The sequence below is a fragment of the Opisthocomus hoazin genome, chromosome 4 (genome assembly GCF_030867145.1).
Source record: "Opisthocomus hoazin isolate bOpiHoa1 chromosome 4, bOpiHoa1.hap1, whole genome shotgun sequence".
Classification (NCBI taxonomy): Eukaryota; Metazoa; Chordata; class Aves; order Opisthocomiformes; family Opisthocomidae; genus Opisthocomus; species Opisthocomus hoazin.
The window spans coordinates 95,297,031-95,319,078 of record NC_134417.1 but is presented as its reverse complement, the minus strand read 5'-3'; the positions used below and the strand labels follow the sequence as shown (position 1 = coordinate 95,319,078).

Here is a 22,048-nt window from a genome sequence, read left to right as displayed (position 1 = left end):
CCCTCTCAGCCCTCGCCTCTCACCATCGCAACTTCCTCGTGCCCTTCCATCACAAGCTCGCTGAGCGTCTCATCGCAGCCACGTTGCACAGTCCTCTCCCCAACGACCCACTTTCACGCAAGGGCTCCCGAGCAGAAGGCGTTGGGCAGATTCTCCCACACCCATTTCTTACTTGCACCAGGCCACGTGTGATTTTTGTCCTCTAATTTTATCTTAAGACTCTCTCCAACTTCATTTCCACGTCTCAGACTACCAAAGCATCCTCCAGCAAACCCTCTGAAGAAAGCTGTCGGGAGGAGGCAGAGCAGAAGACAGACTGCCTGCCCACAGGCGCTTACGGTGCAGCAGAGGAAGCACAGCAAACCATGAACAAGAGACTCCACCAAGGCAGACGTTACCAAACTCCACAGGCAAGATCCTACTGGAAGCAAATCCACAAGAAAACAAAACAAAACCAAGAGCTTACAGAAAGCTGGCAGGTCCTCAGAGCCGCGGTGCTACCAGCACAAGCAGAAATCAGCCCGGTGCGAAGGAGTAACAGGGCGGCAGGAGCCCACCAGGCTCGCTCACACCAGCTCCTCACTGGTCTCAGGCACAGGAAGGCAGCCACGCGCCAGCGGGAATCAGGTCAGATTAACAAGGATAAATCCAGAAGAGCGGCACCAGCGCCACAGACTGAACTCTGAACAGCTACACGAAGAGGCAACCAGCAGCCGCCAGCGGAGACAAGCAGCGATTCTCCGTGCCCCAGTCGCCACCACGGCATGGCAAGCACCGGTCTGCTGCTCGGGGGACACAACGCGCCGTGGAGAAATGACACCCAGGACAAAGTGGTTTATGCCTTTTTGCACAGGTCTTCACTCGAAATAGCAAAGATGGGTCTAGCACAGTAACCAGGGGCCAAAGACTATACCTAAGCTTTCAGTAAAAAAAAAATCTGAAGGGTGGGTGTCAGGAGGATGGGGCCAAGCTCTTTTCAGTGGTGCCCAGTGACAGGACAAGGGGCAATGGGCACAAACTGAGGCACAGGAAGTTCCGTCTGAACATGAGAAAGAACTTCTTCCCTCTGAGGGTGACGGAGCCCTGGCCCAGGCTGCCCAGGGAGGCTGTGGAGTCTCCTTCTCTGGAGATATTCAAGACCTGCCTGGACAAGATCCTGTGCAGCCTGCTGTGGGTGACCCTGCTTCGGCAGGGGGGTTGGACTAGATGACCCACAGAGGTCCCTTCCAACCCCTACTATTCTGTGATTCTGTGAAATGCTTAATTGTCTGGAGCAACCTGGGAAGAGCTCCAGCCCTGAGAGCTCTCAGCTGATGGGCTGCACAGAAAAGGCAGAAGCAGTGCCCACCTTTAAAAATGAACAAATGGAGAAGATTAAGAACTCGCAGGCCACCCTGATTCAAAACATTCCAAGAAGCACCAACCTGTAAGTCGCTGGAAGACGAGGCACGCGTTAGCACACGAGGGCTCACAAGGAGCAAACGGCCTCCAGCCAGCGGCAGGTCCTTCCGCAGAGGGGTGACAGACCCCCAGCACGGCAGAGCAGCAGATGCTGAGTATCGTACGTTACGTAACGCTTCTGACTTTTTCACGTGGTATTTTCAAAATGAATTAAGGAAGGATAAACCTACTACAGTCTCAGAACAACACTGATTTGTTAACTATTCTGAGAATATTTATCAGAGATAGCCATACAAATTGAAACAAATATCGACTTGGATTGGGCAAGGTTTCTCCTAGGTTCAGCTCTCTTCAGCATTCTTATTAACAAACCAGACAAGGGAAGAAAGCAGACTGATTAACATGGCAGGTGGCATGAAGCTAAGCGTGACTGCAAGGATTAGAATCCTCCATGGCTTATCAAATTGGAGAAACTGTCCAAAAAGGATGAAATTAACTGGGCTTGTTCAGCCTGGAGAAGAGAAGGCTGCGAGGGGACCTTATAAATGCCTACAAATATCTGCAGGGGGGGTGTCAGGAGGATGGGGCCAAGCTCTTTTCAGTGGTGCCCAGTGACAGGACAAGGGGCAATGGGCACAAACTGAGGCACAGGAAGTTCCGTCTGAACATGAGGAAGAACTTCTTCCCTCGGAGGGTGACGGAGCCCTGGCCCAGGCTGCCCAGGGAGGTTGTGGAGTCTCCTTCTCTGGAGATATTCAAGACCCGCCTGGACAAGATCCTGTGCAGCCTGCTGTAGGTGACCCTGCTTCGGCAGGGGGGTTGGACTAGATGACCCACAGAGGTCCCTTCCAACCCCTACTATTCTGTGATTCTGTGATTCTGTGAAATTCCAAAAGGGGCAGTTATGAGGGTCTGCACTCTCGCAGCACTAACCGCTTGCCCAAGAACAGGCCGGAGAGCTGTTGATGAGTCAGCAACCGCTCAGCACAGCACCCAGGGCTCAGAGTGGGTCACCAGCCAGTCGGCCCCGCTGTGCTTCGGAGACAAGGCGGCCACCACGCTGAGCCGTCTGCACGGACCAGCCTGCAGAAGTCGTCCTGCCCCGCGCCTTTTCCAGCACTGGCCGAGCGCCGCATCCAGCCTCGGGTACCACTTCCCAAGAGGGACACGATCAAGGGGAGGGAGTCCAGAGGGGCACGGAGACGAAGAGGATCGGAAGATGTCCGGACAACGACCCGAAGTCATTAAGCCTCAAGAAGAGGATTCTGCTACAATTTACAAATATGGAAAGAGGCTGCTGCAAAAAGGAAGTGAACAATCTGTTCCCTGCGTTCTCGGTAAGCGGCTGAAATGGGGAGCTGAACAGATCCAGGTTCAACTTCCTACTGAAAAGCACAGCTAAACACCGGACAAGATTTCCCAGAATCACAGAATGGTTTGGGTTGGAAGGGACCTTAAGGATCACCTCGTTCCAACCCCCCGCCATGGGCAGTGACCCCTTCCACCAGACCACGCTGCTCCCAGCCCCGTCCAACCTGGCCTTGAGCCCTGCCAGGGAGGGGGCAGCCACAGCTTCTCTGAGCAGCCTGGGCCAGGGTCTCACCACCCTCGTTCAACATTTCTTCCTTATGTCCAACCTAAATCTGCTGTCTTTCAGTTTAAAACTGTTGCCCCTTGTCCTGTCCCTCCATGCCCCTGTCCCAGCCCCTCTCCCGCTCTCTCGCAGCCCCTCCAGGCCCTGGCAGCTGCTCTCAGGTCTCCCCGCAGCCTTCTCCTCCCCAGGCTGAGCAGCCCCAGCTCTCCCAGCCTCTCCTCCCAGCAGAGGGGCTCCAGCCCTCGCATCATGGCTGGGGCCTCCTCTGGCCCCGCTCCCACAGCTCCAGCTCTGTCCTGTGCTGAGGGCTCCAGAGCTGGACGCAGGACTCCCGGGGGGTCTCAGCAGAGCGGGGCAGAGGGGCAGAATCCCCTCCCTCGCCCTGTGCCCACGCTGCTGGGGATGCAGCCCGGGGCACGGCTGGCCTGCTGGGCTGCCAGCGCCCGTTGCCAGGTCATGTCTATTTTTTTGTCCACCAGCACCTTCAAGTCCTTCTCCTCAGGGCTGCTCTCAACGCATTCATCCCCCAGCCTGTTCTGGTACTGGTGACTGCCCTGACCCACATGCAGGACCCTGCACTTGGCCTTGTTGAACTTCATGAGGTCCATGCAGGCCCACTGCTCGAGCTTGTCCGGGTCCCTCTGGATGGCATCCCATCCCTCCAGCACGTTGACCACACTCAGCTTGGCGTCATCGGCAAACTTGCTGAGGGTGCACTCGATCTCGCTGTCTGTGTCACTGATGAAAATATCCAACAGTATTGGTCCCAGTACAGACCCTGGAGACACACCACTAGTTACTGGTTTCCATTTGGACGCTGAGCCATTGGCTGTAACTCTTTGGATGCAGCCATCCGACCAGTTCCTCACCCACCAAACAGTCCACCCACCTCTGTCCGGTCTCCCGGGAAGGCTTCAGCTGTGCTGTCACCAGCAGTCTTTGAAAGGCTGGTTAGACAAACATTGCTCAGGAAGGACAGCCATCTTCACCCTAGGTAGGCAGATGGGTAAATGACCTCCCATTGCCCTTTCCCACCTCACAGGGGGACTGCACGAGGTTGTTCCTGCCTCGCGTACAGACTCTGGGCTCTTCTGTACCCTGACAGCTGCTCCTTCAGGAACACAACTGGACACAGCACCTTGTCCTTGCTGGTCCCAGCAATTCTTTTATTCTCTTGGCAGCTCTCTACTGCTTCCTTCACCAGCCTCAAAAACAGCATCTTCAACCCCCACCCTCAGTTTTGCAGCGTTTTTCAGGTGTCTCACACGGCTCTGCCCATAGCACCTTCTTTTCTCCCTTCAAGCTGCTTCAAGCCAGCCTTACATTTTAATTTAACGCCGTGCTGGTTTGCACGGCAAAGTTTTGGCAGCGGGGAGGCTACAGGGGTGGCTTCTGTGAGAAGCTGCTGGAAGCTTCTCCCATGCCCGACAGAGGCAATGCCAGGCAGCTCCACGACCATCAGCGATGGTGGTAGTGCCTCTGGGATAACGTAGTTAAGAGAGAAAAAAACCAACCTACGCCTGCGTAACGGCATTTGCAGCAGGAGAGAGGAGCGAGACGATGCGCGAGGAGCAGCTCCGCAGACCCCACGTTCAGTGCAGCAGGAGGGCAGGAGCAGACAGCTGTGTCCCACGGGAGGGACCCACGCTGGAGCAGGGGAAGGGAGAGGGGAGGCAGGAGCAGCAGAGACAACATGTGATGAGCTGACCGCAGCCCCATTCCCCGTCCCCGGCACTGCTCAGAGGGAGGAGGCAGAGAAGTCGGGAGCGAAGCTGAGCCCAGGAAGAAGCGAGGAGTGGGGGGAGGTGGTTTTAAGATGTGGTTTTATTTCCCTTTATCCTACTCTGATTGGATTAGTGAAAAATTAAACTAATTTCCCCAAGTTGAGTCTGTTTTGCCCGTGACAGTAATCGCCGAGCGACCTCCCCCTGTCCGTACCTCGACCCAGGAGCCTTTGGTCATATCTCCTCTCCCCCATTGAGATGGGGGAGTGACAGAGCGGCTTTGGTGGGTACCTGGCACCCAGCCACGCTAACCCATGACAAATACCATCTCTCAGCTCCGTGTTGATGATTCATAGTTCTGCCTTTCTATTCCTGGACTGTCTCCTGTCCAAAATGAAGTCTCAGCTTATTTTCCCCTCCAGCATTTCAAGTGTGTACCCACAAGCCCGAGCTCAACGTGATTAAAGAGAGCTGTTACTAATCCCAGCTTTGTCCCCTCTTCCCCCACGCCCTTGCTGCTCGATGACCGGGGACATCACTTAGATTCTGCCTGTGAGTTAAGGACACCATTTAGACGCTGCTACAGGGAGCAGAGTTCACGGACCTAACTCTCCTCTCCTCTCCATATCCTCCTTGTTCCTAAACCCCTGCAGAGCCATACAAGCTATCATCGCTGAAATACAGCCTCCATCACCCGGCCTACAGTCAAAGACCCCAGGCTCCCCCTCGACATCAACCACTATCGCACCCTCCCCCCCCAGCTGTCTATAACGCATAAAATCATGCCTCATCCACATTCAGTCAGAATGCTGCAACTAAAATTATTTTCCTAACCCCCCTTTCTTCAGCAGGCCAACCCTCCCTTTGAATTCCCCCTCCGGGTCCTCCTCTTCTGTCATGTCAGCTGCAAGCTGCTTGCCTTCACCCTCCCAAACTACTCATACGTTAACAACCACCCTTCCTCTGCTGCTGAAGAGCTGACTCTTCTCCCTCCCAAACTCTGACAGCAATCTCCGCTTCCCAGCTGCTAAATTTCAAGCAAACACCTCTCTCTTTTCTCCCATTTGTACTTCATGTTTGGAATGAGCTCTCTGTAAACAACCTCAAATCCGCTTTATTATCCTCTTTCAAATTGCTCCTTAAAGCTCTCCTGTGCCTCTGTACTCACCAGGCACAGCAAACACGACGCAGGTTAGAGGACTGCCACGCTACGTCCATGTCCACGGTGCAGCCCACGCTGTCCCGCTGTCTCTGCGCGCTCCCCGCTTGCTCACCAGCATCCGCCTGTCGTTTTTAACTAAGCTACCAGACCTCTGTGCCAGGGCTCTTTGTCCTGTGTTTTCACAGCATCTTCTGCAGGAGGAACCTGATCAGGTAAGGCTCCAAGGTGTGACCGCAGCGGAAAAACCAGTAACAGAAGAGGCAGGCTCGCACCTAACTGTCCCCGAACAGAAGTGCCACTGCGCTTTCGACCCTGCAGCACCCACTGCCCGTCGGGGGGACGGCAGCAGCCTCAGCCACCCGCCCGCCGGCCAGCAGCGCTGCTTCGCTCATGGGTTCGCACTCCATTCATCCTTCTGGAGACTGGGAGATGGATGCACGCTCCCTAGAGCCTCGTCTGAAAGTCAGAACCCTTCTCATCAGGCACAGGAGTCACTGCTGGGCTAAACATCAAGAGCAGTCCAAAAAACAACAGGAGGAGGCAAGCGAGCGACAAACGTGCTACAGGGAGCCCGTGGCAGGGGCTGACAGCCCACGTTCTCCGTTGCAGCAAGCCGAGCCGTGAGATGACCAGCCCGAAGGCGGTGGCTCCCAGCCCTCCAGGACCACAGCATCAGCGCGACAAGACCAGGATTTCGGCCGCAGCGGCCAGCAACCAGTTCGCTGTAACCGAGACGCAGTGCCCTCGATGACTGCGCGGCTTTCAGCACCCGCAATCACGTGGGGAGAACAAGATCTCACCCATAACCCCGGGCAAGAGCTTCCAGAGTGACTCACACAAGCCAGAGGTTCCTGTGCCCAGATGCAGCCCCGTGGCAGCGAGCCACTGAGGACAGATGCAAACGCCCCTTTCCCTCCATGTGGCACGAGCCGGGTTGCTCTGCTCTGTCTGGATACCTATTTTCTTGGGATTTGTAGGAATTTGGGAACAGCAGGGTTTGCCAGGTCTGGCTGAAACTGGACAGCAGGTCTGAAAGTTACTGGGGCAGGAGAGGCAAGCAGGCACAGAAGAAGAGGGCTTAATCATACGAGCCTCCTTTTCAATAGGGAAGCAGGCTAAAATTATCTTGACTTTTAACCCTCCTGCCTCAGGAGACTCCTTGCTCCAACTACAGCACTTGAGAAAATCCACCTGAGCAGGCACACCCCAGCTCCAGCGCTGCCCAGAGCGTTGCAGGAGGCGGCAGAAGGAAGCGAGACCACAGTTGCCTTCTCCACGCAGGGCACTGCAGGCAGAAGTCAAACAGACGTGGCCTGCTCGCTCCGCGCAGCTGCCGTACAGGAGGCTCTGACTCGCAGAAAGTCCTGGAGGAGGATTTAAAAAAATCAGACACCAAAGTAGGAAGGTGGGATCACGAAGAGAAAAGGGCTCCTTCTGCCCAGCGAGGCGATGACTGAGGTCCTCGTAAAGGCTAAGCACTCCGACCAGCAGCACGTTGCTGGGGCAGCTCCGGTACCCCTCTGTCTCTAGGAGTTCGGTTTCTGTGTCAGCCCCTCGGCCCGCTGCTGCTTCCTTGGAACCCCCAGCCATTGCCCACCACCTCTGGGAGCGCGACTGGGATTCCAGCTCAGGCTTGCCCTGCCAGACAGCCAGCAACACCCCGTCTTCCCCGGGGTCTGCTCCTGATGCGGAGAGAAGGTGGGACCTGCGTCACGTCAGCCAGCCCACCTGGAAACAGTTCAGGGTCCAGATCAGATGTAATCCAAACCTAGTCTGGCCACCCAAACGAACCAAAAGTCCCATCACCAGCGCTGAACATCCATCCCGGATGCTCAGACGCCTCTGCTCCTGACCTTGGCAAAACTCCGGAGGAGGCGAGAGCCCAGCGCTGCCCCAGGCTCGACGGTCTCTGCACAGAAAGGGGACACGCTGCCAGGAACTCCAGGAAACCTCCTGGAAGCAGATGGCAAGGTCAGCCATCCACAGACCAGCTGCCAAAAACTAACCACACTCCAGTTCCTCCCCCTGGGTCCTCACCAGGCAAAGCCCCGGCCGCTCCAGCCCAAGCACAGCAGGAAAGCGCAAGCAATGGTCCTGGCTACAAACCGAGGTCTCGCCCTGCACCGAACGTGGAGGCAGCTCCTGGGGACAGGGTCAGCGGCACGCCATCGCCCGGAGCACGGGCGGGTGCAGAACTGTCCCCAAACAAGCAAAAGACCCTCTGCAACCCCACTGTGAAACTCTCTGCTGGGTGGAATCGCGAGAGCTACAAGTTTATGCCGGGCCAGGGAAGACTGAACAAGCCAAGGGCAGAGAGCCACCAAGGACTAAACGCACAGCACCCACAGCGAGCGCCGGGAGACCTGCCGACGTCTGGCAAAGCACTCGGAGGAAGCGTCCCTCAAACAGCCGCTGGTCCCCGCACTCCTCCCCAGGCATCTGACTTGTGCCGCCGTCACGGTCAGGGTATTCAGCAAGCTGTCTCACTCTCAGTCAGCAAATATAGGTCCATTTTGTCTTCCCCCCAGCCCTGGCGTTACCCCCTCCTCACCTGTGCCCACACTCACCTTCGTGTGGTCACGCCGTGAGCCCGGCGAGCAACTGAAAACTGGTCCAGCCGAGCCCCAGCGCAGAGCTCGGTCTCCCCGACCCAGCTCCCCACGCAGCAGCCAGCACTGGCAGAGGGCAGGGCAGGCCGGGAGCTGCCGGATGGGAAGGGCCACGTTGTCCCTTCTACCAGCAACCACGCTTGTGTTGGATTGAGGCAACCGCGGAAGTGCAGCCACGGAGCTCGCCAACGCTCTCAGAGGCCACATCCAAAGCCCACTCTTGCCCTGTGGCGTACCTCCACGTCCCCATCTTCTCTTCAGCCACAGCATCACAGGTCTTGCCCCCGCCGCGCCCTCACCACGGCACCTGCAACTTCATCCCACTTCGGTCTTCAGCTATCGAGATCACCCTCCAGTCTTCCTGCTTCAGCTTCATCATCTCTCCCAGCTCCTGCCAATCACAGCATCGAGCAATGTCTTCTTCTGATTTCCCAACTCCTCCACGAGACGTTGTTTTGAGTGGTCAGCTCTGTGAGGCGAGAACTGCTGTATCAGCTGCACGCAGCACCTGGCAAAGGTGGCTCCAGATGACTGGGACCACAGTGTAGAACTTCATAAAAACAGCGGATGCGTTGGTCCAAGCGCGCCACAGCCCTCCTCCAGCCACGTTTCTGCTCTGCCCATCACTCCCACGGGGCCAAGGTCTCCCCTCACGCGCGGCCCCGCTCCGGGACTCCCCCACGCAGATCCTTCTGCTCGTGCCAGCCCTGCCGGGCGCCGGCTCTGGGAGATGCTGAGCAGTGCCAGCCCTGCCAGCTCCTCTGCCAGGCAAGGCCATGCGCTGGGTTAGAGGACCAGGGCCTGGCTAGCACGTCAGGCGGCTCGAGGAGGACCTCCACGTACCCGCAGGATTCTCTCCTGGGAATCTGTGCCCCGAGACCCCAGCACCCCCCACCCAAACAAAACAGAGCGTGTGATCAGAGAATCTGCCCAGCCTCCCTCTCGCCTGTTCTCGAACCATCTCTGCACTCAGCTTCCAGCAAAGCTCGAGACTACGGTGAGCGGAGTCCAGCCCAGACCCAGCCCGCAGCAGGGGCAGCGCGGCAAGGACACGCAGCGCCCAGGGTGCCCGGCTCCAGCCCGGCTCCGGCCCCGGCAGCAGAGATGCGCTGACAGCTCTGGCGTTCGCTGCTCGTGGAGGAGATGGAGCACAGCTCCTCCAGCCGCACCCTGCCACCGTTCCCTGCGGTTTCCCAGCCTTCGGGAACGCACAGGCACACACAAACAGGGCAATTCTGCAGAGGTCATGGAATTAGCAGGAAAAAGCTGGCTAAGCAGAACGCTCTCCTTCCCAAAGGGTGTAATTTACTCGAGGCTGATTCAGCTGAGCGAGGACACGCCGGCAAACCCTGCGCGTGGCCTGGCAGCACGGGGCTCCCCAGAACCCAGGCAGGACGCTGGGAGGGCTCCAGTCAGCTTCGTCCTCACCTTCCTCAAGAAGATACTGCATCCACAGCAACTCCTGCCTCAGATTTCGCTCCGTGAACCAGAGCATCAGGAACCAGTTTTAAAAGACATTGGAAAAGGATGCGGAATGGAGCTGTAAAACTTACGCTGGAACGGAATAAAATGACAAGGTTCAGCCAGCTTAACTCGTCAGAAAAAGAGACAGGAAAGCCTCATCAGAAAAGATTCCTCATTAACTCGTCAGAAAAAGAGACAGAAGAGTCCTCAAAAAAGACCTCATTAATTGGTACAAGCAGCTTTAAACACAAAAATACCCAGTATCAAAGAACTCCTTACTCTTAGAGAGAAACGCAAAAAGTCCAGGGTCTTGGAGATGCCTACTGAAAAAGTTATGCTAATAATTATTAACAGCGAGATGTCTAATTATGGAGATGAACTCCTAGGGCAGCAAGGCCCTAGACTGCAACCACACATCAAAGATGTGCCTTAACCAGATGCCTTCTATTTAGCTGACTGGGAAAAGGCTAAAACCTTGGGATGAAAGGGTTCCTACCACGCGACCCAGTGGTCCACTCCGGTCTTCAACCCAGGGAAACAGCTGGGACCTGGAGCGACGCAAAGCCGACACGCAGAGGTAATTCCCGCCCAGCAAAAGCCAGACGCAGAGCCACAGCTAACGGCCAGTCTGCTGTCGGCAGAGCCTTCTCCAGGGATGTTTTCATCCTGTGCCTTTGCCAGAGAAGCAGCAGCAGAAAAACGCAGAGGAAAGCTTCTCCAAACTTATCACGCTTCTTAAAATGCAGCAAGGAACCAAAACGAGTTTAGCAGTGTGTTGGAGGGGTATGAAAGGACAGCAAAGGGAAAAGCACACGCTCTGGGTAAACCTCTGACCACCCTCACTCAGACAGAGAGGTCCTTGCTCCTGCTACCTGGCCGCCAAGTCCTCTCACCACGGCTGACAACCTCCTGCGAGCTTCTCCCGAGAGCCTTCAGGTGGGCTGCAAGACGTGCACGATGGTAACACCAGGGAAGAATCCCTGCCATCTGAGAAAAGCTCTGCTGAGTGATCTCACCTGCTTCTCCTCATCTCTCCCACCTCCTCCCTCCTGGCTTCCATCACTTCACGCACACAGAAGCCCTCTCTGCAAGCACCTTCTCCGCCCCACGCCACGGTCCTCCTTCCGCACCTCCGCTGTCCTGGCTCACTCTGCCGTCGCTCAGCAGATCCACGCTGGCTCCCGCTGCCCCACGCAGCTCCCAGGCCGGTCCTGGCATCCCTCGGGCAACGTCTCCGCGCCGCCGGCGTCGCTCTCCCTGCCTAGAACCCGCGTTTTGGTCACTTCTGAAAATTTACCTCTATGAAAGAAATTAAGTGCTGTGTAACTACTGTTCTAATTACAAATTCTATTAATATCATTCTGTCTATAGTCTGCTCCAGAGTAGCATAGTTAGAGGTCACATTTGTCACAAGCAGGGCTTGTACCAGCCTCAGAAGCAAAGCTGCGTACCATTTTTCTTTATGCATACATAAAATCCTTTACAGAGCTCAGCAGCTTGCAGCAGTCTCTGAAATTTGGCACAGGCACAAGCCTGGGATGAGGGAAACGCTTTTTGCTAGCCCCCTGAAAATCTGTCCAAATTTGGCGGTTAGAAACTACTGAAAACCACCGGGTCCTGCCTGTGATTCAGCTGACGCCGGCGACCAGCCAAGCTCGCCGCCTTCCCCAGCGCTGGGTGCCCAGCAGCCCTCCCTCCTGCCACCGCCGCCAAACCACGCACCGGCTACAGGGAGGAGACCCCAATAAAGCCAGTTTGCCCCCTCCTCCGTGACACCTCCGTCCGGGCCCAGGACAGGCCGGCCGGCGAGCAGCCCCCGGCTCCGTCCGCACGTGGTTCTCGCCCCCTGTCCACTCCAGACTCCTCTGGTTTGAGGCTCCTTCCCCCGAGGCGGCTGCGGGGGCTCGGGGCTGCAGCAGCCCACCCAGCGCTGGCTTCGCCTCCCTCCCCGGCAGCGCCGTCCGCAGCACGAGCCACAAAACCACGCGGTTTCGGTACAACACGCTTCTGCTACCGCCTCCCCCTCCGACCCGCCGACGCCGCTCCGAAGGTGGGAACCGGCGCTGACGCGGCGGCAAGCCCGGCTCCGGCACACCGGTCCCACCGCGGAAAGGCACCGGCCCTGCCCGCTCCCTCTGAAAAACCACGGAGTGGCCTGCAGAAAGCGACCCGGTAAGAGGGCACGAGCACGTCCGGCAGCATCCAGCACCTGGTGCTCGGAAGCTGAACGTGGGATGTCACGGGCAGCTCCGTAACAGATTTTAGGAACGGAAGCAGTCGTTACGGTCACAGAATCTGATCTTCGGATCAAGAACATAAACAACAAACAAAAACCCTCTGAGCAATTTCCGTACCAAGCCCAAACCGTGCGGTTTAGCAGGCTGTTCCCTCCAGACACAGGCACATCAAGAAACGATAACGTCTCCAGGAAAACTTCCCACGGCTAACGCAGCCTCTCAGGTCCCTGGTAACGCACCGCGTGTCACCGCGCAGCCACGGCGTGCTCCGGATCACCGCTCAACCCAGGCCGAGCAGGTAGGTGGGGAACACAGCCAAGACAAGGAAATCTGCGGGACTCCGCAGCTGGAAAGCAAGGATGGAGGAGGTGGGGGGGGACCAGAGGAGACGGGAGGCGTCTGCGGCCAGAGCAGGCAAAGCCCTCGACGACTGGGAGGTTGTGGAGTCTCCTTCTCTGGAGATATTCAAGACCCGCCTGGACAAGGTCCCGTGCAGCCTGCTCTAGGTGACCCTGCTTCGGCAGGGGGTTGGACTGGGTGACCCACAGAGGTCCCTTCCAACCCCGACCATTCTGTGATTCTGTGACGCCCAGCCCGACGCCGAGCGAGCTGCGCCGCGGCCGCTCGCTAGCGCGCTGGTCACTCTCACACCTCGGCGTCGGGCGAGACGAGCCAGCTGCCACCCAGCCTTGGGAAGCCCTCACCGCCCGCGGCGGCACGTGAAAGGATTCTGTTTTCGCACCATCCTTTGAGCAGCAGGAGAAAGCACGCACCGCGAGTGGAGTTGCTAAGAGACGCACCTCAACGCCAACGTGCTCGCCGTCGGCTTACACACATTCACGCGGCGCAGGACAGGGCGCAGGCGGGCGAAGACGGACGGCGGAGGGGAGGGACACGCGCCCCCGGCACCCGGCTCCACGTCCCTGCGGGGAGGGAGCCGAGGTGCGACGGGCAGGGACGCAGGGACGGACGGCTGGCCACCCACACTCTGCCCGCGGAGACGGCCCCGTGAGCAGCTCGGGGTGACGCCCAGGCGTTGTGCAGCCGCATCTCAGGCAGTTTCTGTCCCACCGCACGGGAATCGCGAGCCGAATCAGACCACGTCATCCCGGTTACCGCTCCCTCAGGTCTTCTGCTGCAGCTGGCATCGGAGGCAGGAGGAAGAGCTGCGGGAACCCCACGGGAACGGATGCGAGAGGGTCTTCCCCTGCCAGGACCACCCCGACCTCCCCAGCTGGAGAGCAGCTGGAGCCCTGGTGCGTGCGGCTGAGGCCCTGCCATGGCCTGTGCCAGCCCCAGTGCCCACGCTGGTCCCCGGCACGAGTGCCCTCCCTCTCCAGCTCATTAAATTCCACGAATCCAACAGCCTTCTGCGGCAGGACATTCACAGCGCGGTCACAGAAATGGAGGGAAGCCCCCTCCTTGTACTGGTCTCAGGTTTGCCCCGTTCCGATCCCACCGAGCATCCTCTGTCCTTGCACCGCACGACGGACAAAACAAATGCTTGAATTCATACCCCCTCGACCACGCAACCTCCCAGACTGGTTACAGCCCCTCTTGCTTTCCTGCTCCCCAAAGAACCGACGCCACGGGCTGCAGCGGGATGCAGGCGTCTCGGGGGGCTCCTGGGCAGCCACCTGCCGCAGCCCACCGGCCCCACACAGCGTCACCGGCCCCGCACAGCGTCACCGGCCCCGCACAGCGTCACCGGCCACGGGGGCCGAAACGCCGCGGCCGGGCAGCAGCGGCGGGGGCCAACCGCCGCAGCCAGCCAGGGCTCCTCCGGCCGACCCGGCAGCACCGCGGCTCCCTCGCCACAGGGCAGAGCCCCCCAGGACCCCCGGGGCCTGCCCCAGGGACCCCGGCCGGGCCGCTGCCAGCCCCCTCCCAGCACAGGGCCCCGGGCCCTTCCCTCGCCCCCGCCCGCCCCTCCAGGCGGCTCCGGGCTGCGGGGCCGCTGCACGCCGGCACACCGCACCCCACCCGGGGCAGAGCCCCCTCCCCCGGCCCCGGCTCCCCGGCGCGAAGGCCCGCGTTCCCCCCGCGGCCCCGCGCAGGCCGCGACCACCGGCGCTGCAGGCCGCGGCGCGGGGCCGGACCCCGGGGCGGGGGCGGTGCGGGGCGACCCCCGCTCCCTCCGACCGCCGCTCCCTCCGCCGCTGCGGGGCTGGACCCGCCCGGGCCCCCCGCCCCCCCCCGGCCCGGCTACCGGCAGCGGGGGCGCCGCGCCCGCAAGGCCCCGGCCCCGCCTCGCCGCAGGCCGCGGCCCGGCCCCGCCGCGCCTCCGGCCACCCCCGCGGGCCGGCCCGGCCCCGCCGCCTCCCGCGCGCCGCCGCGGGGCCCGCCGGGCTGCGGAGCGCCGGGGCGGGCAGGGCTCCCGCCGGGCCCCGCGGGCAGGCAGCGGGAGCAGGTGCACGGCCGGCGGGGACAATGGGCAGCGCGACGGCTCGGCCCGGTTCGGCCCGGCTCCCGGTTCGGCGCGGCCCGGCTCGGCCACGTTCGGGGCGGCTCGGCCCGGTTCGACTCGGCCCGGTTCCCGGTTCGGCTTTGCCCGGTTCGGCCCCGTTCGGCCCGGCTCGGTTCATCCCGGCTCGGTTCAGCCCGGTTCCCGGTTCGGCCCGGCCCGGCCCGGCTCAGCCCGGTTCCCGGCTCAGCCCGGCCCGGTTCAGCCCGGTTCAGCCCGGTTCGGCCCGGCTCGGCCCGGCTCACCCTCGATGGAGATGACGTGCTCGCGGATCTGGCTCTGCAGCGCCAGGTCCTCCACGCGCTCGATGAGGTCGTAGATGGCGTAGATGTTGGGGTGCACCGACTCGAAGCGGCCGATCTCGGCCCGGATCGCCGCCGAGTTGGAGAGCCCGAACTGCGGCGGCGGGGGCCCGCCGGGCTGCGGGACCGAGGGGCCGGGCACCGGCACCGGCACCGGCCCGCCCGGCGCCGCCAGGCTCTGCTGCTGCGGGCTCTGCCCGGGCCCGCCCTGGAAGTTCATGGCGGCGGCGGGGCCGGGGCTGGGGCCGGGGGCGGTCAGGGGCGCGGGGCCGGCGGCAGCCGCTGCATGGCCGCGCTCCTCCGCCGCTCTGCGGGCTCTGCCGCCCCCGCCGCGCCGCGCGCCCCGCGTCACGCGCCGCCCCCGCCCCGCCCCGCCCGCCACCGCGTCACCGGCACCGGGCAGGCCCCGCCCCGCCCCACGCGGCCCCGCGCCCAGCACCCGACCCCCGCCCGGACCCCGACCCCTGGACCCGCCCGGCACCCGGACCCTGGACCCGGCCGGACCCCCGGCACCCGACCCCCACCCGGACCCCGCCGGACCCCCGACCCCCGGACCCGCCCGGACCCCGGACCCCGCCGGGCCCCCGGCACCCGACCCCCGCCCGGACCCCGCCGGACCCCCGACCCCGGGACCCGCCCGGCCCCCGGACCCCGCCGGACCCCCGACCCCCGGACCTGCCCGGCACCCGGACCCCGAACCCCGCCCGGCACCTGGACCCCGACCCCCGGACCCCACCCGGCACCCGGACCCTGGACCCGGCCGGACCCCCGGCCCCCTCCCGCCCCCCCCCGCCGCCGGTCCCGCTGCGGCAGCGCGGCCCTGCCCGGCCCCAGGCCCCCCGCCAGCCCCCGCCCCGGACCCCCAGCGTGGTGCGGCCCCCCCGGGGCCGTGCAGACCCCCCCAGCCCCGCCCGGGACCCCCCCCCGGGCTCGGGCCCTCCCGCCAGCCCCGCGGCCCAGCTGCGTCGCCACGCGCGTCATGGCGGGGCCGCCAAGGGAGCGGGGACACGCGGCTGGGCCCAGACGTGAACCCACCGCCGTCCCACCGCGGGGTCCCCTCTGCAGCCGCCCCCCGCCGCAGGGCCCCGGTGCGAAGGCCCGCGTGGTGCCGGGGCGGGGGGCTGGCACGGCAGCGGGCGGTGGTCCCGTCCAGCGAGGCCACGGGCGATGGCGTCCATCGGCTCTCTGCGGCCACAGGCGTCGGCCGCCAGCCCCAGCGCTGCTGCTGGGAAGGGGCCGACAGAGCCCACCCCGGCTGGGGTCACCCCGAAAGCGGCCTGCGGGGTGACCACGAGAAGGGCAGGGCTCCGGCACGGCACCGCGCCGGCAGCACCAGAGCCGGCGGAGCTCGCTGCCCGGCCGAGGCAGGGGAGAGCGATGGCGACCGGAGGGCGTCCTCCAAAACGCTGAGGAACAACGGAAACGGGGTCACCAACCCCGGCAGATTAAAGGAGACGCTGGGATCGGGGAGACGGGGCGAGCTGCGGAGCGGCCGCTGAGGCAGGCGGGACCCCGACGGATTCCTCCCGCGGTCCCACCGGGACCAGAGCCCCGCGGGGCGGTGATGCCGGGGGCTCGGGGGGCTGCTGAGCTGGGACTGGGCCGTGCTGGGGGGCTGGGGGCTGGCTCCCACCCCACTCCTCAGAGGTGATGGTGGGAAGGGAGGAGGAGGAGGAGGGGGCCCGGTGCTGGGGGTGCGGTGAGAGAATCCCTGCCCCCTCCGTGTCCGGGTCCCTCCACCCTGCGTCCATCGACGCTTCCAAAGGCCCGTGAGGGCTTTGCGAGCCGTGAGCTCGCTCCGCTAACGCCGGTCCGGCTCTCCCCTGACGCAGCCGCGTCCGCGTCGGGTCTGGGCCACCGCCAACGACGCCGCGGCGGGCACGCGAGGCGCGCACCCCGTGCCCGCAGCCTTCTCCGCAGACTGCGCTTTGCTGCGTCTTTCCGTTCTCGGAGCGACGCGGCGAGCTGCCGACGGCACGGAGCCGGGCAGGGGTGTCCGGAGACGGGCAGCCAGGCTGGGGAGGGGGCTGCAGAACAAGTCCTGTGGGGAGCGGCTGAGGGAGCTGGGGCTGCTCAGGCTGGGGAAGAGGAGGCTGAGGGGAGACCTCATCGCTCTCTGCAGCTCCCTGACAGGAGGGGGCAGGGAGGGGGGGGTTGGGCTCTGCTCCCCAGGACCCAGCGACAGGACGAGAGGCGATGGCCTCAGGCTGCGTCGGGGGGGTTCAGGTTGGAGATTGGGGAAAATGTCTGCGCTGAGAGAGTGGTCAGGGGTTGGGCCAGGCTGCCCAGGGCAGGGGGGGAGTCCCCATCCCTGGAGGGGTTCAAACACCGTGGGGATGTGGCCCTTGGGGACATGGTTTAGCAGGCATGGGGGTGTTGGGGTGACGGTTGGACCTGATGATCTCAGAGGTATTTTCCAACCTATGGTTCTGTGATTCTAAGGGTCCCGAAGAGCTGGGTGGGTGCCCCTGGCCCCGTGAGCCCGTCCCGGAGCAAGGAGTCTGTTCTCTGTGTCCTCTCCTGCAGACACTTCAGCCCTTTGGGTTCCGTTGGGTGCACCGACCCTACAGAACGGCTTCACGCCCGGTGCCAGCAGAGCAGCTGGGTTCGTTTCTACAGAGAGCTCCTCGGGGTCGTGTGCTGAGGGCTCTCCAGTCCGCCCACGTGGGAAGCGACAGCGCGATCTGGCGGGGTTGCCTTCTGGGTATCTCCCAGTTCCTCTACTGTGAAGAGCGCTTATTTCATCATCTCTTACGAGAAAACCGCTTTGATGGTTTGCCCAACACAGCTGTCTGAAGGCCGTTCTCGGGGTCTCCCGGGTCTGCTGGCTGCTCAGAGGGCAGAGCCGGTGCCAGGCTGCAGGTCCTGGATGTTTCTGAAACGTGTGTGCGGTCCTGCGCCGTCGCCCCATCAAAGCTGCTGGGCAAACGGCCACGTTTTCATGAAGTTGGCGTCGGGAAAGCGGGAGTTGCTGCAGCCTCGGGAGTTTCCAGAGGTCCATGGGGAGATTCCTCAATTTCTGTAAGGTCTGTGGAGCCCGGGCAGCAGGATCAGTCTTTTTTTTTAACAAATCTGTGTGCACACATACACACACACGTACGCGTTTTGGTATCTTCCCTTTCTTTCTTGGAGAAGGAACATGAGAAAAAAGAAAAAAATCCGTTGCTTTCTGCTTTCCCCTTATCTCTATGCTCCAGCCGAGCACTGAAAGTGAACGCTGTCCAAAGCTGGGTGAGAAGTGAGACCTGGGGAGACGAGCCTGAGCACTCACCCTGCAACCCACGGACGCCGGCGGGTCTGCTGCGGGGTCAGGCACCTCCCCAAGCCCACGGGGAGCTGCTCAGCCCCAACCGCTGCCGCAGACCTGGGTCAGAGCCCCAGCCCGCAGCACGGCCCCTCGGCTCTGAGGCAGGATCCTGAGCGAACGCTGCGGGCTGGTGCTCGGAGCTGGACGGGTGCTGGTGGAGTCCGTGGGCGGTTGTCCTACAGTTAGTGATCGTCATGGGACCGCAGTCAGTCGAGACAAATAGGTGATAATCCCGGCCGGTAACGTGTTCACGTAGTGCTGCAGAAGGCTTAATTTCCTTGCACAGAGGAAAGTCAACTAAAAATCACTGAAAAGGAAAGATTAGACTAAAAAATACGAATTTAAATGCAAACCCCAAGCAGAATTTCTTGGATGACCGAGAAAAAGGGACAGATCTGAAAATCCGTCTTGAAAGGGCTGGCATCAGAAGCCTAATTTTGGGACGTCTGGCGTGAAGGGCTGGTTGCAGGCAACGCGTCCCCCTGCTCGTCGCAGTGGAGACGGGGGCTGCTCCGCGATAGCCAGACCGCCGAGGTCAGCAGAACGTCTCCCGCCCAAGACACGGTGTCACACCAAGTTTATTTTCTTCCAGCTTTGCTCTGTCATTTCCCCAATTAAATTTAAACGCCAGAGATAACGCCCGCAGGCTCTTTCTCTGAGCACGGCACCAGTCCGGCGCCGCTGTTCCCGGGCAGCAGCTGCCCCGTCCCCGGCGCCTGCGTCCCCTTCCCACGCAGCTACGGGACGCACCGGCGCGAGGGCCCTGCGCGATCACCCTGGGCTTCACCGGCTGCGAAACCTCGCCCGGTGACCGCTGTGGTGAGACCAGTGGCGTTTTTTGCCTGAGCCCAGACCGTGTTTGGCTGGATCAGGAGCTCCCGGAGGTGTCCGGCCGAGACCCGCCGGCATCAGGAGGCAAGGAGCCGACCGGCAACGCGCTGCGCCGTACGCTGCGCCGTGCCTGCGATGCTCTTGGCCGTGGCTTTATTGAAGCAGGGAAAGTTGGGGGCTGAGGTCTCGTCAGCCCTCCCGCAGCCGGAGCAGCTGGCCCGGGAGGAGCCGTGCTCCCTCCCCAAATCCTGCCTGCCTCGCGCTCTGCCCGAGCCCCCGCGGCACCGATACCCCTGCGGCTCTTGCCACAACGCCGTGGGGGTTGGAGTCAGAGACGGACCTCGGAACGTCGGCTGGAGAGCTCAGGGGTCACACGAATGTAAGCTAATTCTAACAAACATTTTAAACCGATTTTAAATTCTTCAGTCTCCCGTGAATATATCCCCAAATCGAGGTTTGTTCTTTCTGCGAGTGACTCGCTTGGCGCCTGTGTCCGTGCCCCACTGCTGCTGGAGCGCTGCTCTCCGTGACCCCACGCTGCTCTTCCGTCTATTTGGGAATCTCTTGCCTGTGGACGTGGCGCGTGTCGCCAGTTAAAACACCGGGAAGAACTCATTTCCCAGCCCTTCTGAGACAAGGCGGGAGGGGGAACCTCGCCAGTCACCCTTTGCTGGCGGGATACTGGTGAGGTGTCTCGGAGAGCGCTCTGCCAGCAGCCTTGCGCGTCCTCCCAGCGCTGACACTCCGGCTGCCTGCCGTCCCTGGAAGGGTGTTTGGGCATTGCAACGAAAAACCGCCGCTCAGCCTCTGCTCTGATGCGGCTGTAAGGCTTAGAAAGATCAAAGTAAAGCGTTCTCTCCAAACCCCAGTTCATTTGCAGGTTTCTTTTCTGAATCCTCTCAGACATCTTAATCACTTTTCAAAACGCAAACCTCCGGATGCCATTTCCCAGCGCTGGTCTCGCCGCTGCCGAACGCCGCGACGCAGCCTCGGTGCTGCCCCTGCGTCAGCTTCGCCTCCGCCTCGCACACACGTGTCTGGGGTGACCCGCTCCGCTGCCGTGCACGCGCGTCTGGGGGGTCCTTGCTCACCCGTGATCCCCAGGCTGTGACTTTACCTGTAGGTCATCCGTATGTTTTCAACACCCGTGTCCTCCTGCTGGCTTTTAGACCACGGAGTAAGATGCTGAATGCCACCAGCACCAGCAAAGGTCCTTCAGAATCACAGAATCACCGAGCGGTTTGGGTGGGAAGGGATCTCGAAAGCCCATCCAGCCCAGGCCCCCTGCATGGGGGGTCCATGGGGACCCTCCGGCGTGCCGGACGCAGAGCCGGGGAGCAGCAGACCTCAGCTCTGCCGGCACGGTCTGTGGTCGTGGCGCGGTGCGGACGTGCGTGGAGACAGGCGCTCGGCACAGCGGTGCCAGGGAGCTGCCGTCGCCCGTCCTCGGGCCTGATCCAGCCCACGGTAACATCCCCGTCTTGTGCAACTGCTCGTTAGCGCGTGCCTGCCAGACCTTGTAATTTACGTTATCAGCACCGTGGGAGGAAGCAGGGATATCTCCAGCCCGGACGCCTACGCTCTGCACTTTTATCCCCGGAGCTCGCTCCAGCGGGCGCGAGCAGCCGCCTCACCGTGCTGGCTGTGGAAACCGCCCGGTTCCGCTGCCGCCATCTCCGCACTCCGCATGGTGACCGCGAACCGTCCATCCCCCCGCTCACCCTGGGTCCCTGACGCACGCGGAGCTGGAACGGGCTCCTCACCTCCGCCCCGTACGGACCCAGGCGCTGCTGCCCGCGCCCAGCGCCCGGCGTGGGGATGGCTCGGCGGACCCCACCGCGGCGCTGAGCCTCCAGCCCCCCGAGTCCAACCACCCGCAGGGCTGCGGCCCTGGGGCCGGGAGGTGGGAGAGGAGCAGCACGAGCGGCGTCTGCGTGCCCTCAGCCATGGGGAGCGGGGGGCCGCTCTCCTCCAGCCCCCAGCAACGTCTCCCCAAGCCCAGGGACGTGTGGTCCAGGGACCGTGAGCCGTGCCAAGACCGGCACAGCTGGCGTGGCAGGTACCAGCGTCACACCAGTACATCCATTTTCATTTGTCCTCACACACCATTCTCCACGTCCTGGCGCTCAGAGTGGGTTCACGTGACATCGAGAAACGTTTTGTGTCGTTAGTGCTTAAGCTCTTTTATTTCTGGCCCTTGCAGCCACCCCGAAAGCGATGGGACTGGCAAGCGGAGCAGAACGCAGCGCTGCTCGGCGAAAAGGGGACCCAATATATCCTTACAAATATCTGCAGGGTGGGGGTCAGGATGGGGCCAGACTCTTTGCAGCGGTGCCCAGCGACAGGACAAGGGGCAATGGGCACAAACTGGAGCAGAGGAAGCTCCAGCTGAACCCGAGGAAGAACTTCTTCCCTCTGAGGGTGACGGAGCCCTGGCCCAGGCTGCCCAGGGAGGCTGTGGAGTCTCCTTCTCTGGAGATATTCCAGCCCCGCCTGGCCGCGGTGCTGTGCCCCCTGCTCTGGGTGACCCTGCTTGGGCAGGGGGTTGGGCTGGGTGACCCACAGAGGGCCCTGCCAACCCCTACCATTCTGTGATTCTGTGACTCTGTGAAAAGCAGCTGGACGCAGCCCAGGCCAGAGGGCGGGGAGAGCCCTGGCGGGGACTGGTCTGTCGCGACCCGTCGTGAGCAGCAGTGACTCGCGATTACGATGGACAACCCCCGCCGTGTTACAAATACACAGCCAACGGGGACGTGTCACCTCGCAGTGTGCCCCGCACCCCGGGCAGTGACCCCCTCCCACCCGTCACAGAGCTGCTCCAGGTGTCCCCTCCCGACGGGGGTCACCCCCGGCCGGGGGCTGCGGCTCCCTGGGACAGCTCGGGGGGGTCCTGGACAGGGCGTCCCGAAACGGGGACCTGTCACCCCCCTGGGCTCCCTGGGCGGGTGGGGGG

General features: G+C 62.1%; 1 protein-coding gene across 2 annotated transcripts in view; it reads right to left on the bottom strand.

The window, feature by feature from the left end:
* AGAP3 (ArfGAP with GTPase domain, ankyrin repeat and PH domain 3) overlaps positions 1 to 15,255 on the bottom strand; it is a 152,320-nt gene extending 137,065 nt beyond the window's left edge. The window contains exon 1 of one of the 2 annotated variants that reach the window (XM_075420009.1): positions 14,901 to 15,255. In XM_075420009.1, coding sequence (XP_075276124.1) covers positions 14,901 to 15,177 — 277 coding nt within the window. In that variant the 5' untranslated portion in view covers positions 15,178 to 15,255. The remainder of the gene's footprint in view (positions 1 to 14,900) is intronic. The other variant, XM_075420010.1, reaches the window with a different exon arrangement.
* Between the last annotated feature and the right edge of the window lie 6,793 nt (positions 15,256 to 22,048).